Raw genomic sequence first — 17,482 nt, forward strand, 5'->3', positions numbered from 1 at the left:
AAAAGGAAAAATAAACTTTTTTAGTATTTAATAGGGAACACTATGAAATTAGCCTAAATACTAGCTAATCAAAAGTTTAAGACCATACCAAAAAGAAGTCCTAAACAAGGTTAGAAATGCCCAACAAAAGGTCTCATGAACGAATTGCACGGCCGTCATTGCGAATAACTAAAAACATTCGCTTTGACATGGTCGATATAAGCGTTTGCACAAGGCTGGCTGGAATGTTATTACAAGTGGTGAAGATGGCTTCAGGAAAATCATGCACTGTTTGGAATTGACGTCCATTTCTATAGACTTCCCAAAGATTTTTAGTACGGTTCAGTTTAGGCGAACACGCTTGATGGTCCAAAAGAATCACGTTATTCGCCATGAAAAAGTCCTTTGTCCTGCTGAAAGATCCAGTCATTTCCACACAAGTGAGGGCCTTCAGTCTATACGAATGCTCTCTCCAACATGCCAATGTAGCCAGCTGCTGTTTGATGCCTCTGTATATCCTGAAGCTCCATTGTTCCATGGAAGGAGAAAGCACCCCAGACCATGATGGAACCTCCTCCACTGTGTCGTGTAGAAAATGTCTTCAGTGGTATATCCTTATCGTGCCAATAATGTTAGAAGCCATCCAGATTACATTTTTTTCTCATCAGTGAACAAAACCTTCCACTTTTCTACGTCCCATGTTTGGTGCTTCTCAGCAAATTTGACCGAGCTGTTTCGTGGTGTGGAAGGAGGCGTGGCCTTTGAAGACACTGGCGGTTTTTAAAGCCTTTCTCTCTTAGATGCCGTCTTGTTGTTCTTGAGCTGCATTCTGCGTCCGTAAGGGCCTTAATATGGTTCAACGATCGGCTGGTGTCATGCCTGACAACCCGTTGTATCCTCCTACACAACGCCAACGAAATTTTCTTTGGCCAATCACTAAAATTCTCGTTCCGTATCCCTCAGGATCTTTTAAAAAATTTGCAACAGCAGTTTACTACGCCCAATTCACCAGCAATGGCACTTCGAGAGACCTTGCTTTTGCAGCTCGACAATTCTGCCATGTTCAAACTCAGTTTTTACCCAGTGTAACGCAGGAGATGTTGACAACGCAAAATGCATATATTTTTCTTTATCTTCATTGGCCTTAAGATTTTGGCCAGCAGTGTGTAGGTTCATGAAAAAGTATGTCCAATTTAGTCTAATAAAACGTACAGCTTAAACTTAAGACTGCATAGTACAATATTTTCGGGTTTCCGAAGCTGCAAATTCATATTGAATTGATGTGTCCATTAGATTTTTCTCGTTACTTTCTATTATATGGGTGGGAGTAAATAGTTTTTATCTCCACAAAATTAGATTTCCTAGGTGGTTTATTTCAAATAGCTATGTATGATTGAAAGTAAAATATATTTTTCATCACTTTTAACCATAAAGTATAAAGATTTGCTCTTTAAAGGGGATTACAATTTAATGTTTTGAATTTTATAGTAAACTCAACATTTCTATTTACTTATTTGTTTTTGAATTTACTTGTAGTTACTAATGAAAGAGACATTCACGTTATATTGTTTAAGCGATGTTTTATACGCTTTAAATTTTGATAGTTTCTGAAGCCATATTTCGAACATGTTTCAATATTTATTTTAGATCAGTTTTGTAGCGCCACCACCTGGAAAATATTCGAATAATCGCTAAGTGGAATAATCTGGCGATCTGAACATTGATGAAGTAAGGTTGGCTTGTGGCTTGACTTTGTTACCGAACGTTAGAGATTGAAAACCTAATGTGTTATTAAGAAAAATGTATAGGTACGACAAACTATAAATCAAGAAGTGTAGATATGTAAATACCCAAATATTTTATGTTGGCAAAAATTGGAATATACACATTTCACTACTGTTACGGTTTTAACACTTTTTTAGTTGACGAAACAATTGTAATAAGTTATATAAGTGATATTAGTAATGCTATATCATGAGCGGTAATAGTATAGTTGGTATAATATTAATGTTTATGACAAGTACATTTAACTCTCAGTACCAGTTGAAGTTCAGCCTTGCCCCAATTTAATTTGATAAATATTTCAAATGTAGGTGAAGCATTGGTTATAAGATGATCACTTATTGCAGTCGGCATTCTTCACCTGAAAACGAAGAAATTCTATACATAAACTTTTCGAACGTTTACATCATGAAGAACTCAATTTTTAAGACTAGTTAGTGATAGTTTTTAAAATTAAGAGACTGGCAGAAAAAAAGTCGATTGGTAAAATTAAACCACAAGTAGTAGTTTTTCTTTCAACACGTGTGAGCAATAATCGTGTGTCTGTGGCAAGCACAGGAACGTCATTTTCAGTTTAGTTATTAAAACATTATTATATTAAAGTATGTTAGCGTGATACATATTGTTTCTTTTAGCAATTAAGTAATAGTGATGTGTGCAATAATGCTATCTTTGCTAAAATAAAATAATTTAAAATGGACTATCATTGTCATACAACAGGGCGAAAAATACTGGGAAACGCTGATTTAGATTATGAACTGCAATCATTCTTTTAATCGTTATGTTTAGAAGCGATTAGAAAGAAATGCAATAAATCTGCCCTTCCGCTCTCAAGTCAAAAAATAAGAAAACAAATCTTGTTAAAGATGAAAGCAACTTTTAACCTTACCACTGTTACCAACCGCTAACATCGAAAATAATTGGATTATGTAAATACTAGGAAAGGCGCACATGAACAGTCAAATCATTGGAAAGTCACTTGGAAAGAAACGAACATATCACGTAAAATGGTCTGACTTATTCGAAAAAATCCATATGAATAACAACAAAAACTGAAGTATTACTGATAAAAATTTAAAAACCAACTACATCTAGAAAACCTATTCAATTACAAATAGCTTCCGAGTGATACAAGCGCAAGTTTGCGGAATTAAAATGCTACATAGGATTTCAATGCCCGTGGTGAGCATAGCACAAATGATCGATTATTGTATAGGTTTTGCTTAACTACAAACAAACCAGTAGTACTTGGTGGAATAGTGTAAAGTCTACAGACTTGCAACGATAAAATCAAAGGTTGTATTTCCCTCCGTGAATACGGCTTTGATTTGAAAAAACAACTTTATTTTACTTCGAAGCTAAATTGTACCTTTGTCCTCACTGTAATGTAAGAAACTCTGAAATTCAAGCTGGTTTAGTGAATGCAAATGTTACACCTGGTGAAGATCAACCAATACTGAGTTAAAACAATTAATAATCAAGATAAGAATTTCTGTGACGCAAACGTTTCTGTTGTAAGGTATTTACTATTGTGTATTATTTTAATATCAGCTTGTTTTAGTTAAATATATTTAGAAATGCATGTAACATTTTAAATTGTATTGCGTTTATTCCGCTTATTCTTGAGTATAATGATTAGTAATATATGGTTCAAGAAAGCAATAGCATATCTTAGCATTTTGAACTAAACCTAAACCTAAAATTCTATAAACTGATACGTCAAGATAGAGTTGTAATATGGTTGGTTTGTTACAGTTAGTATACTATAAACTTCAAAATATGAAACAGTGGAGCAAAAAAACAAACAAAAACTCGCGTGTGAGGAAGTTATCTGGCTTGTTGTGAACCTTTTTTGATTGTGTTTGTTGAGAGAATATTTGAATATTGTAGCATGAGAAAAACAAACACTAATTTCTATAATTTTTGAATTTGTTTTCTCCCCTTTTCTCAGCTTTTTAAATATGAGAGGCTTTCAATTGAATTTCATTTCAAGCTCGATGTTTGTAAAAGAAATATTTACTAACAAAACACAAGCATATTCATTGAGGACTGTGTTAAATATCAGTCTATCAGTTTTGGTACAAAGATATAACCAGTGGGTCATATATACAAGGAAACAAATCGAAATAACATTATTAAATCAGAGTGGACTGTAAATCTAATGCCATTTGTCTTGGGAGACTTGATGTAACACCTTATGCTCGACTTTGTAGCCCGAATTGTGGTCATTAATGTATCCACTAGGTTTATGAGGAGAATAGGTTCCAACATTTGGGTAATGAGAGGGTGAACCGTATCCAGCATATCCCTGTCCATATCCAGCAAGTCCCTGACCGTATCCAGCATATCCCTGTCCATATCCAGCATATCCCTGACCGTATCCAGCAAGTCCCTGACCGTATCCAGCAAGCGCAATGGGGAGAGGAAGTACTCCAAATTTCTTTCCGCCGTCATACTGGCTATCAGCATGGAAGCCAATGGAATGTTTTCCGGAGCTCTGGGATCCATAGAATCCTATTGATTGGGCTAGCTGGACTATGGCGAATATAATCACAATGAGGACAGTAGTTCCAACGTAAGTCTTCATATCGCTAAGATTTCACTTCTAAGAAGAGAGGTAATCAATGAAAACGAAATGTTCACCAAGTGTAATATCAAACATCTGCTATAACACTGCGAATAATAATAGTATGCTTTAATGTTTAAAAAATTTTGTTAAACGATACGTGAAATTAAAGGAAATTATAACAAATAAATGCCATTCTGGTTCGAATGATTTAAATTGTAGAGTAAAATTAAGACAACCTACCGATAGACTTGTACGTGTGTTGAATGACGATTTTATGAGATAGGATTGGACCTGTCTGATTTATATAGTCAATGACCAAAGTCATTAACCAATCATGATTCTTCTAGTTGACTATCTATTTGCCTCCAATTGCCAGATCGTGAATTACTGTCTCGTCATTAGTGAAAGTCAAGGTCAGTTGGCAGAGAGTGTTGAACTTTGATTCGGTCTTGACCAAGAATTTCCCCAGATTAAACTTTTGTGTAACAATACCTGTTATCACATATATGTAGATTCATATAAACTCCACTGTGACCTTTAAGACAAAGCAGAAACTTTTTGCTTCAAAATGTAGAGCTGTTTTATTTTATAAACACTGAGTTATATATTTTTTACTTGTGAATTCACTAAATGTATTTGGAACACAAAAAACGAACAAACAATACTTATATTAATATAAAAAATTCCGAACAATGTAGAGAAATAGACGAAGTCAGGTAAAAATATGTTGTCTATTAGGACGGTATTCTGTTATATAGAATCCTTACATAAATAGTTGTAGAGTATAGTCGTATATTTAAATTTCGTCACTGAGACGTGTTTGCTGGTTTTGAGTGTTATGAAGGCATAGGTGTTATTTTTATTGAATAAATTTTATTTACCACTCCCATTGTATATTTTGTCTCTATTCGTTTGTTATAAATATGTACAGGTCTTCTGAATGGTGGTTTAGAGATGACAGGTTGAAAATATAATTTAAGTATAAATTATTAATTAATTTCGAACGTAGAGTAGTTGAGATTAGATCTTATCTATGAGACATAGATGAATTTAACGTAAACTTGCATAAATTTCCGCCGGAAATAATAAATATTCTCCCAACCATATTCAAAACGAATTGTTTGCTTTGAGATGAGTGAAGTCATTACTATAACGAAGCAGTTTACATGTTTGTTATGGTGCTGATAGCCTACTTGCTTTGCTCCATAAAACACCAAACCAGCCAACCTACTTGTTTGTTACATTTAGCGTAGTAAAAACAAACAAACAAACAGCTTAACATTCGAAGAGTGAACAAAATTAATTAATCGTTTCTAACACATGCAAAGGATGTATTAGTAAAGATAAATAGTTTATCTTTTAACTGAGAGGTTGTTTTTCAAATGTGTTCTTGAAACTTGAGTATCTACAGGTAGAGATGAATTATTCTATAATATGAGCTTAAGTTACATTATCATACATATGTTGAGATTTATTAAAGATGTTTGATTTAATTTAAAGGCTGCTAATGTGCATATGTTGATGTTATTCTTTATACATGTGTTGACTGACTTCAATGAGCAACAAGCTAAAATTAAAGTATTTTCTTATTTTTAACTACGACTACAGTTTTAATTTTAGCTTTGATATGTTTAGTAACATGAAGTAAATATATTTAGATTAATATATATATTATTTCATGTACGTTGGTAACTCGCTTATTTTTCCTTTCGTTATATATGTGCATATTTAAAGTTAAGTGTGTGTGTTTTCATACAGCAAAGCCACGTGGGGCGAGCTGCTGAATTCACCGAAGGGAATCGAACCGTCGATTTTAGCGTTGTAAATCCATAGAGTTACCCCTGTACTAACGGGGGCGAAGGTTAACCCTCCAAAGCATGCCTAATTAACTTCATTAGTCATAAAACTTCTTAGATGTTGAACAAGTATACATCGGAAAACTTACATGTCGTTGTAGACGGGAAGTGTTTAAATTCGATGTAATATTAGTTACGACCTACGAGACTTTTCATAACATGGAACTAAGTGAAGACAATGTTAGTGTATATTTTTAGTTGTTTTGAGATAAGTGTTACTCTTTGTTTTTCTATTTACATTTTAATTTAAGATTAATTATCCAGTCGTAATTAGCGCTAGTGGGGGCAAACCCCTTGAAATATCGTTGCCCCCAACACCACCCAAAAAACTAATGTCAATCATTAATTTAATTTTCAGTTTTTAAATTTGACTCTTTTATACTTCTATTAGTTAAGGAAACTTGAAGACAGAAGAAAATGGTGTTTTATTGTCTAAACTGAATAAAACATTTTGTCATCTTGCTTATATATACGTGTATATATATCGGTATTATACTTAAAGTACGTGTAAACTATTAAATATCATATATAATATTTATCAATTTACATGTCTTTACCTCTATCTTAATACACACACCCACATATATATATCAGTTTTTTTTCTAGCATTGTGTTCGTGACGTGTGATAATTTTAATCCGACTTGACAGTGTCATAAGTGCTGTGGCGGTTTAGACACACACTACGTAATTAACAAAATAAAACCAATGTTTGTAATTACTCTATTTACATGGTTTGTTATAAATTTCGCGCAAAGCTACTGGAGGGTTATCTGCGCTATTCGTCCCTAATTTAACAGTGTAAGATTAGAGGGAAGACAGCTGAGCTAGTCATCACCACCCACCGCCAACAATTGGGCTACTCTTTTGCCAACGAATAGTGGGACTGACCGTTATATTATAACGCCCCCACGGCTGAAAGGGCGAGCATGTTTGTTGTGACAGGGATTCGAACCCGCGACCCTCAGATTACGAGTCAAATGCCTTAACCACCTGCTGATGCTGGGCCTTTATTTATATGGTGTAATGTTTTTTGTTTTGTCTTTTTGGAATTTCGCACAAAGCTACTCGAGGGCTATCTGTGCTAGCCGTCCCTAATTTAGCAGTGTAAGACTAGAGGGAAGGCAGCTAGTCATCACCACCCACCGCCAACTCTTGGGCTACTCTTTTACCAACGAAAAGTGGGATTGACCGTCACATTATAACGCCCCCACGGCTGGGAGGGCGAGCATGTTTAGCGCGACGCGGGCGCGAACCCGCGACCCTCGGATTACGAGTCGCGCGCCTTACGCGCTTGGCCATGCTGGGCCATGGTGTAATGAAAGTCAGTTTTGGAAAAATCCTCACTTATTCAACATACACAAAAATAAACATATTTAAATATCATTGTATTATGCGTGTTTTTTTTTATTGGTTATCTATTAGTATTTATGAATTTGTTAAAAATGCAAACCTATGATGTTTTCATTATTCATTTTGTTCGCCATTTTGTATATTTTGATATTATTTGGAGTTTTATTTCGTTTATTAAAACCCACACAGAGTAATAATTCCTGAAATGAGATCCGTCATTTCTACATAGTAAGTATTCACATACATTTAGCTTTTACATTCCTTGAAATTGTTAATCATTTGTCTCAAGTGCTTACTCCATGCACATTAAATTAGAACGCTTTTAGTTGTTTTTTTGGAAGAGAGAATTAGTGGAGTGATAGATAATTTGAAACAAGTCATTCCAAATTAATTTGTTAACTTTCATTTTTACTTTAATGTTTTTTGTGCATGTCCGTTTAGATGTGAGTGCATCATGAAATAAATAGATCCGAAAGGTGCAGGACATTCAAGCTTATGTAATAATTTCTACCGGTGTGAACTCAAATCTTTTGAAGCATTCATGTTTGTGTAATAGTTTCTACTGGTGTTATGAAGCATTTATTAATATTCAACTAAGCAAGTTTATCAGTAGGTAATGTTTTTAGAAAGTAAAGACTCCTTTTCAGTCTTGTAACAACGAATCACGTAAAACTACGTAAAGGACCCGTATGGTGTATATGGTGGTGTATACCAAGAAAACGCTGAGCGTGTGCTTTGTACTTCGAGTGACAAGGAATTCTATTATTTGGTTCAAAGATTTTGTAACGGCGATAGCTTTTTTGTTGAAGCATCATCAGAATTTAGGCGTTGCGTTGACCTGGGAGGTTCATGTCATGTTCGATATCTTTCTTCTTCCTTGGTTCAGGTCATGTTTGATATCTTTCTTCTTCCTTGGTTCATGTCATGTTTGATATCTTTCTTCTTCCTTGGTTCAGGTCATGTTTGATATCTTTCTTCTTCCTTGGTTCATGTCATGTTTGATATCTTTCTTCTTCCTTGGTTCAGGTCATGTTTGATATCTTTCTTCTTCCTTGGTTCAGGTCATGTTTGATATCTTTCTTCTTCCTTGGTTCAGGTCATGTTTGATATCTTTCTTCTTCCTTGGTTCAGGTCATGTTCGATATCTTTCTTCTTCCTTGGTTCAGGTCATGTTTGATATCTTTCTTCTTCCTTGGTTCAGGTCATGTTTGATATCTTTCTTCTTCCTTGGTTCAGGTCATGTTTGATATCTTTCTTCTTCCTTGGTTCATGTCATGTTCGATATCTTTCTTCTTCCTTGGTTCAGATCATGTTTGATATCTTTCTTCTTCCTTGGTTGTTATTTTAATTTCTAATGAAATCCTATTTCATTTCCAAAGCCACGTCCATGAATGTTATTCTATGGTCGGTGTGGGTGGAGCTCTGGAATGGGGTGACTTTTATTTATTTTTACATGGTTTCTGCTATTTTGTTAATTGGTTGTGTGGTATTTCGGCTCAGGATTAGTGTATGATGTGTGGAATGAGTTATTGTTCAGTTATTACTATTAAAAATGTGAAGTAGTGTGAAATGTTTTGCACACTTTTATGAATTTTTAAGAATTCTTGATGATGAAAAACCCACTTGAAATAAAAATGTATCTCAGAACGGTTGGTGTTAATACCCATACCAGCTGTTCTGAAATACAAATTCTTAAGAATCTAATTTTAATTACTTCAAAGGTAGTATTTGTTTCGGTTTCAAGTATATTTGTTGGTTGATTTTTGTTTTGTTGAACTTTTTGCTTGTTTCAAGATCCAGTGGTTGATCGTGCTGCCTCAGCGTAAGTGTATGTGGTAGTCTGTACGGGTACATTTTGTGTTACTGGTGTAGGTACTAGTTGTGACAACGTTCTTCCTGGGCAGTAGTTCAAAGTTGTATACTCAAACTCGCTAGGGGTCTCTGATTTGGCCTTTTATCCCATGTGCACAAAGGTGACAAAACAACATAGATAAAAGATTTGGATACAATGTTGCATTATATGAGGGTCAATTAAACATTTATAATAAACTTATAGCTATATTTTGGTATATTTTATTAATTTTTTATTTATATGGATCGTAAAATTTATAGTTTTTGGAATATAATATTTTCTTCTTCAACGGTGAATTGGAAAATACCCATAGTTTTATTTAAATTGGTTTGGTTTGTTTTAAACTTTGTGCAAAGCTACATTAGGTCTATCTGAGCTAACCGTTAAGAATTTAGCAGCTAAAAACTAGAGGGAAGGAATATATATTTTACTCATTTTATCTCTCATCAACAATATGGGTATAATTTCGGTCAAAAAACAATGAAATGTATTCACACGCACACATAAATATCACTATGAATCTCTTCTAATAACAAGAAGGAAGGCACCCAGTAATCATCACACACTGTCAACTGTTGGGTTGATCTTTTACCAACGAATAGTGAAATTGAATGTAACATTATAATGCTCCCATGAATAAGACATGTTCGATGGGACGGTTATGTTTAAATATTACACACAAAGTTATATATATATATATATATATGACTAGCAAGGCTTCTATTTCGAAATAGTTTGTGCTGATACACTTCATATAATAGAGTAACACAAATTACAAATGATGATTCCACGTTTAATATAAACGTTACTTTATACATTTTCAAAATTGCAAAGTAACACAGTATTGCAAGCATTCACAAAAGAAAAACAAAATGATTTTAATGCTTCTATCCAAGTATAATTACCACAGTACACATCTGTTTCAAAAAAATCTGCCCAACATTATTTTGAAATTTACAGTCAGATGTAAATTGATAACAACTGTTGTAGAAGGAAATCTTTCAACATGAAACGATAAACAAAGTAGTCACGAATAGTGGATGTCTGACTGTTAATAAAGTGGAACATCATATATTTTATCTCCCATTAATAATAACTGTATAATTTCAATCAATAAAGAAACAAATGTGTGTGTATATATATATATAACTATGAATCTGTCCTAACAGACTGACAAACAAGACTCTTCTTGTTACTAAAGAGGGGTGTATACAAGCGTCTAGAAGCTAATTTAATGAAATTGTTCTATTCAAGGTCTTCGTGACCCTAACTAATGTGTTTCACGGTCAAAGATCTTCTGGTCAGTATTTAGGTCCAATACTGGTTTTAGAAGGGTCAGGTTCATTTTTGACCTCGGTGAAAATCCCTTCAATGGAACAGATTAAAAATCCTGCTCTTTGCTGGTGCTTGAAGGAAGATTTTAACGTGTCAGTTAATTGTGTGGCTATCAGAATATTAGAAATAATTATATAATCACTTCTGCATGTAAAGTACAACACATTTTTCATTGACACAACAACACAAAATTTACAGTTCCAAACAATGACTACGCGTTACTTTCAAAGATTCAGAAGAGCATTTGAAAATATATACACAGTATGATAAAAATATGAACTAAATGATTGGGTAGACAGAACTTTAGTGTAAATTGTACTTTTGTCACGCCTGTTATAATAACACGCTGTTCTTAGTTTTGTCTGTCTTGAAAATGGACACGCACTTACTGTCAAATGCTTATGCGTGCGCACTTAATTTCAACCCGATGTAAACAAAAGGCAGGTGTAAATATACATTAATAGATATTTTGTACGACAACTTGCTAAAACTTATAAAAGCTTTTAAAAGTTCTAACGTTAGATCGTAGAATAACATCATAAATGTATTTATTGATAGTATTAAGTAGTGTTAAGTTTAACCCTAATTAAACCAAAGTGAAAACTGTACACGAGTTATGGCTTTATATATTGGGTTGAGGAATAATTCGTGAGTGTTTTTTCAAGTTAAAAAAATATATTCATAAATGAAACGCTTTCGCAAAATATTTCACGCCATTTGGTAGATAATTTTTTGCTCTAATAGATGGTGTGTTTGATTTTTATGTCTTTAATTTTTGCTTTCATTTTCAGCTCATTAAATGAAATGTCAAGTGGACAAAATCGAGCATTTTCGACACCATCTGCTTTTCGCATTTAATTTCTTGCAATTTCGTTTAAAACAATGCATACTATATACCTAGGTATTACATGAAATAAAGTATCATAATAAATGTTTTGGGTGTAATGTGTTCATGCATTGAAGTATTGTATAGTCTTGCATGTAATGCTTGAAGGAAATTAATTAAAAACGCTCACGAATTATTCCTCAACCTAATATATATCAAAGGCTCGGCATGGCCAGGTGGGATAAGGCGTTCGACTCGTAATCTGAGGGTCGCGGGTTCGAATCCCGGTCGCACTAAACATGCTCGCCCTTTCAGTCGTGGGGGCGTTATAATGTGACGATCAATCCTACTATTCGTTGGTAAAAGAATAGCCCAAAAGTTGGCGGTGGGTGGTGATGACTAGCTGCCTTCCCTTTAGTCTTACACTGCTAAATTAGAGACGGCTAGCGCAGATAGCCTTTGCGTAGCTTTACCTGAAATTTAAAACAAACAAACAACCTATCAACTAATATCGCTACCCTTTAAGACTTCTGTACTCTTGAACTGTTAATTCGGGAACTACACGTGAGAATGTCATTTCACCAAAACCTTTTCTTCGGTTATTTAATAGGTTACACAGATCTCTTTACATTATAAACACTGAGTAACTATTTGTCATGTATATATATATATACATATACTAACCAGAACGAATTTATCAAAATAAATACATTTTTACTATATTAATTTCTGTGTATGTGAATTGTATAGATAATTTATACTACTTGGGAAGTAAGAATATATTTAAACATGACGCATTATAAAGTTCGTAATACTTCCCACTAAACATAGCAAGTGTTACATTGTTTCTTTTTAACTCATTTATTTGTGTGTTATTCAGGCCCACTGATGACCGACAGATAAGTTTTAAAAATATCCCCATAACGTGCATCCCGGAAATGTGACGTAGAGAATAAATTGAACACGGTCTACAGAGGAAAGACCCATAACATAAGTTAAAATTATCGTGATGACGAGAAACCCACTTGAAGTAAAAATGTATTCTCAAGACGGCTTGTGTGAGTACTAAAACTTTAATTAAAGTACAGAACAACGTTTCGACCTTCTTTGGTCAGTTGCAAACTCTCTCTTTGTTAACCTGAAAATGACCTGTGCAACCTATCGAATAACAGAAGAAAAGGTTTTGGTGAAATGACAAAATTCTCACGTGTATGGTGACCTTCATGAGGTCAGTAATTCCCGAAACAGCGATTCACAGTTCAAGAGTACACAAGTCTTAAACACTTTGTAATGAATTAAATCCCTTCACATAAAAGCATCTGCATTTATAGATACTTATTTTCTTTAAATGTAGAGCCGCAGTTAAAGGGAATTTTTGCACTCTACAGATGTAACCTATAACTATGTTAAAAAGGATGAGATACACATTTAATACAGAAGTTACAAAGATTTATACCTAAAAGTTTGTACAAAGAAAAAGATATTAAAACACACAGGGTTTTGTTTTAAATTTCGCGTAAAGCTACACGAGGGCTATTTGTGCTAGCCATCTCTAATTTAGCAGGGTAATACTAGAGGGAAGGAAGCTAGTCATCACCACCCACCGCCAACTCTTCGGCTACTCTTTTATCAAGGAATAATGCGATTGACCGTAACATTATAACGTTACCACGTAAAATCTTTATTCATATTACTTATTTATTTTATCCATTGGCTGACTTACGACTTTTCTAAGATATTATTAACCGCTAGAGCTGAAGTGTTCACACAGGTCAGACACAGTTGTATGCCATGTCTGTATAATGTAAGTGGATTTTAGTATTCTGCCGAAAAATCTACCCCAGTTGTTCAGCTAAAAAATATGGAGGCTTATACCGCCAAAATCCGGGCTTTGATGTCCATAGTGGGCACAGCACAGATAACCCATCATGTATCTTTGCACTTAGCAACAAACAAACAAAACAGCATTGTTTGTGTCAGCCACTGTACCTATCGATTTGGTAATTTTGGAGGCCTCGATCAACATGATTTGAGTTTCTAGCCGTTGGCGTATGCAACTGTACCTGAACAAAAGGATTAGTACGCGGTTCCAGTCTTTCGATATCCGTTTAACAATAATTCTATACAATCTGTAGAACACCTGTTCAAGTGTCAAGAAACATTTATCTGAATATGTTCAATTTAAGATATATCTTAAACTAGTTATGAAAAGATGAAATTCATGACTATTCTGTTATTATACAGTCTCTAAGTAAACATTAACTGTAATCACATCGGAACATTTGTATTGGTTTTCGTTTCTGTTTCTTCTTCTTACCTTTCTATTATTTAGTCTAACAAACGTCTACTTCAAAATCGTGCGTATTTTGCTAGAAACGTAAATTTTTACATTAATTTTACTTGTTTACTATATGTATTTTTTGGAAGTAAAATCCTGAAAACAAAAGACAGACTCTTACATGAATTTTTTATCTATACACGTGTAAATAAAAATAATAATATATATAAACGTTTCAGTTGAGATGAAACATTTTCAAGGTGTACAAAGAGTTTGGAACCAGAAGCACTTCATTAAATTTTAGGGAATGTGTTCCACAAGCTGTTATTCGATCTAATCCCAAACAAGTTGGGCCAATTAACAATCGGATTAACTTGACCTTCACATGCTTTGACAGAGCTATAATCAGTCACGTAGTTGAAATTGAGAATAGCTGCAAATAACTTATGGTTCTAAGCTCTTTGGACATTCTATATCTACAAATAGTGACCAGAAGAAAGACCACTGAGTAGAATTGAAGAAAAAGCTTGGGGTGACATCTTCCGGAAAATATTACAGTACATAAACATTAAACAAACGAAAAAGAAATCACTTTTTAAACGCTTCCGAAGTAAACATGACAAGTTAGATTCACAATGTATACTGTATATATACACATATATATGTCCAATTCTTTTCAGAAAAGACGGATTTCCTTTTGCTACACTGACTGAAAAAAGCTGCTGACCGTTTTTTTTTAACATATTGTTCATCTTTAAGCGCTCCAACAAAATAATATGACCGTCAGTTGAACTGTCACAAGTGACCATTATAACCCCAAAATTGACTGACGAATAAATGAATTCAATAAAAGAGTTTCCTGAGCCTCCATTCTGTTTATTTTCACTCGACATTTAGCCTTATGTAATCAAAGCTAAGGAAATACTTCAAAGTCGGTCTATTCCACATTAATGTGGAACTTTCTTGGTTTATAAACATAAAATAAAAACTTTATAAATCCAAATGACTATAGTAAATAGTTCAGTGCAATAAAAAACAACAACAGCGCTATTTTATTGTTGCATCAAAAACCAATCAAAATCTTTGCAAATCCACAACAAGTGATTATCGTAAATAGTCCTGTACAATAAACAACAGCACTATTTTACTGTTATTTCAAAAACAAAACAAAAACTTTGTAAATCCACAACAAGTGATTATCATAAATAGTACGGTGCAAATAGAAAAAAATAAACAGCAGTACTATTTCATTGTTATAAAAAAATGATAAATGCGTAAGTAACTATCATAAATAATCCGGTGCAATGAAAAAACGGTGCTATTATACTGTCATTAAAAAACGTTATTGTTACTTTACTACCATATGTTGTCAGAGAAGTTTCTAATTTTGGGAGTAAATGGCTCTGTTTAGAGAATCTATAAAATAAAAAAACTAGATTTCTAAAAATAGGTTCTTTAATGCTTACGAATACTAAATAACACGACGTGTGCATAATAAAGGTAACTTTGTGAAGTACCTAACATTCTTGTTACTATATTTTTTTCTCTTGTAGAAAGGACAGTCTTAACTTTTGTGCGACAAATATTTATATATGCGGGTTGTATAATAAAATTATACTTTTAAGTTATGCAGCCCTTATATAAAGTAAAACAAGTGAAAATAATTATATTTAAAAGGTATTAGATTTAATTAATTAAATAATGTTATTAATAGCAATACAATGTTTATTTTTTACGAAATAATTATAATAAACCTACATTTAGACTATAGAACTTTGTTGATAAGCCATTAAATTAAACAGTCACCACTTGCTAAGCAGTCAGAGACAAATTAGATCGCGAAGCCTTGGCAGGGGAGTCGCGTAGCCTTGTTAAAAATGCTTGGGATAACATTAATTTTATTTCATCAATTACATTTTCAAGTCATGAGTGCCAAAAGGTTGGGAACCCTGAATTAGGACAAAGATACAAGCCTGATAACTCTGACCTTGACTGGACTTTACTAGTATACAAATCAGGACTTTGATTGTAAAGTGATAATGCAATCAAACACTGATTATGTGGTAATAACCAAAAATTATGCAACAAATGCTGCGTTCCTGGGATGAAATCAATGTTCTTCAGAAAGGCTGGGTTACAACATTGAAGTGTTCTTTAAGACTGTTTTGTAGACACCGTATTTGATGTGTAAACTATGTATTGTTGATTTATCCTATCATAATTTGGTTCTGGAATGATATTCTGGATGTTATCCTCAAACCTCTATCAGGTTTGGACTTACCACAAAACCTGAAACGTTGTTTCAACATTAAACCATGTTACAAGTTTTAGTTGAAGTAGAATTTGTAAGAAAAAGAAGTGTTTTCGTTTTAAAACAATATTTTGTGAAACTGTAAAACAATAGTACGAGAGATGGTGAATTTCTGTGCCTTATATTTAAACTGCCTTAACATAATTTTTTAGTCAAATACATAACGATAAGAAATCTACTTGAAGTAAAAACGTTTTCTAAATACAAGTGCCCTGTAACAATCAGTTGCAAACTATTTTTGTTAGCCTGAAGATGACCGAAGAAGGTCGAAACATTATTCTGTACTTTATTTTAACTAAAGTTTTAACACAAATATCAGCTGTCTTGAGAATATACTTTAATTATATAAAAGTGTATACTTGTTTTGTTTTATTGTAGTTTCAGTAGGCGAGGAGACGAGTTTTCCCTTTCTCAAAGTGCAAATGTGAATTCTGGGAAAGCGAAACTGGCTTTTATTGTGGATGCGTTGAGGTTGGTGAACGCTAATCTGGTCTACCGGGACATAGGAGACCACAGGGTGCTACTATTGCAAGAGAGAAAGGAGTCTTTAGACCTCTGAACCTGTTGTGGAGTGAGACAAAATATTTTAAAAGTTATTTAGATGTGACTACAATGTGAACGAAATAAATATGTCAATTCTAGTGCTGCCAAGATCCGGGACCTTACTTACATTTTTTTCAAAAGTGGGACTAGTCGAAAATAATAGAATAGTTAATTGTTGCTGTTGTTCTACTTCTAAAAAAAACTTTAAACAAAGGAGAGCTCCTACACGTTTAACTCCTACTATTCTACATCGTACTTGAGAACGTTGAATGAAACGTGCACAGTTTTATTTCTGATAAACATGAAAATGTATAACTCTTAAGCCGCTTTTATATTCTGAAACCAGAGCTGACATATAAAGACCTTATTGAAACACATTGGAAGTATTTGTTTTAATGTTATTCTTTTCAGTGTGTTCATTCAATTAACTAAGTAACAAGACAGAAACTTAGGTTTATGTTGGGTTAAAAATCCCCAAAGGGGCTTGAGACACACACAACCAGGAATGTTTGTTTATTCAGTTTAACTACAGAATACTTCTGTTTTAAGAGTAGCCTGTGTAAGTGAAAACTACCGTAAGTCACAGGGAGATGTGTTATGTGTTAAGTCCCATCACTCGGCCAGACAAAGGTTAGTGGTGAGTGCAGGTGTTTTCCCTTTAATTAATAGTTTAAAATTAGGGAAGACAGTGTGTATACAGCAGGAATTTTAAAACAGACAGTAGTATATCTAATATAATTAATCGTTCGAGTTGTGCCACAGACCTAATTTTGTTTAGCTTCAAAACATCTTTAGATACG

The 17,482-nt window shown here is 33.7% G+C and overlaps 1 protein-coding gene across 1 annotated transcript; it reads right to left on the bottom strand.

Annotated features, from left to right (window-relative positions):
- Positions 1 to 3,919: 3,919 nt before the first annotated feature.
- LOC143257688 (uncharacterized) lies at positions 3,920 to 4,701 on the bottom strand. Its single transcript, XM_076516731.1, has 2 exons — positions 4,571 to 4,701; positions 3,920 to 4,366 (listed from the first exon to the last, which is right to left on the bottom strand). Exon 2 carries the CDS (start codon positions 4,346 to 4,348, stop codon positions 3,920 to 3,922), a length of 429 nt encoding a protein of 142 aa, XP_076372846.1. The 5' UTR covers positions 4,349 to 4,366; positions 4,571 to 4,701.
- Positions 4,702 to 17,482: the final 12,781 nt, after the last annotated feature.

The sequence above is a fragment of the Tachypleus tridentatus genome, chromosome 7 (assembly GCF_004210375.1).
Source record: "Tachypleus tridentatus isolate NWPU-2018 chromosome 7, ASM421037v1, whole genome shotgun sequence".
Lineage (NCBI taxonomy): Eukaryota > Metazoa > Arthropoda > Merostomata > Xiphosura > Limulidae > Tachypleus > Tachypleus tridentatus.

What these genes read in the sequence shown, in the direction of transcription:
- LOC143257688 (XM_076516731.1), bottom strand. Translation starts at nt 4,348, where the DNA reads ATGAAGACTTACGTTGGAACTACTGTCCTCATTGTGATTATATTCGCC.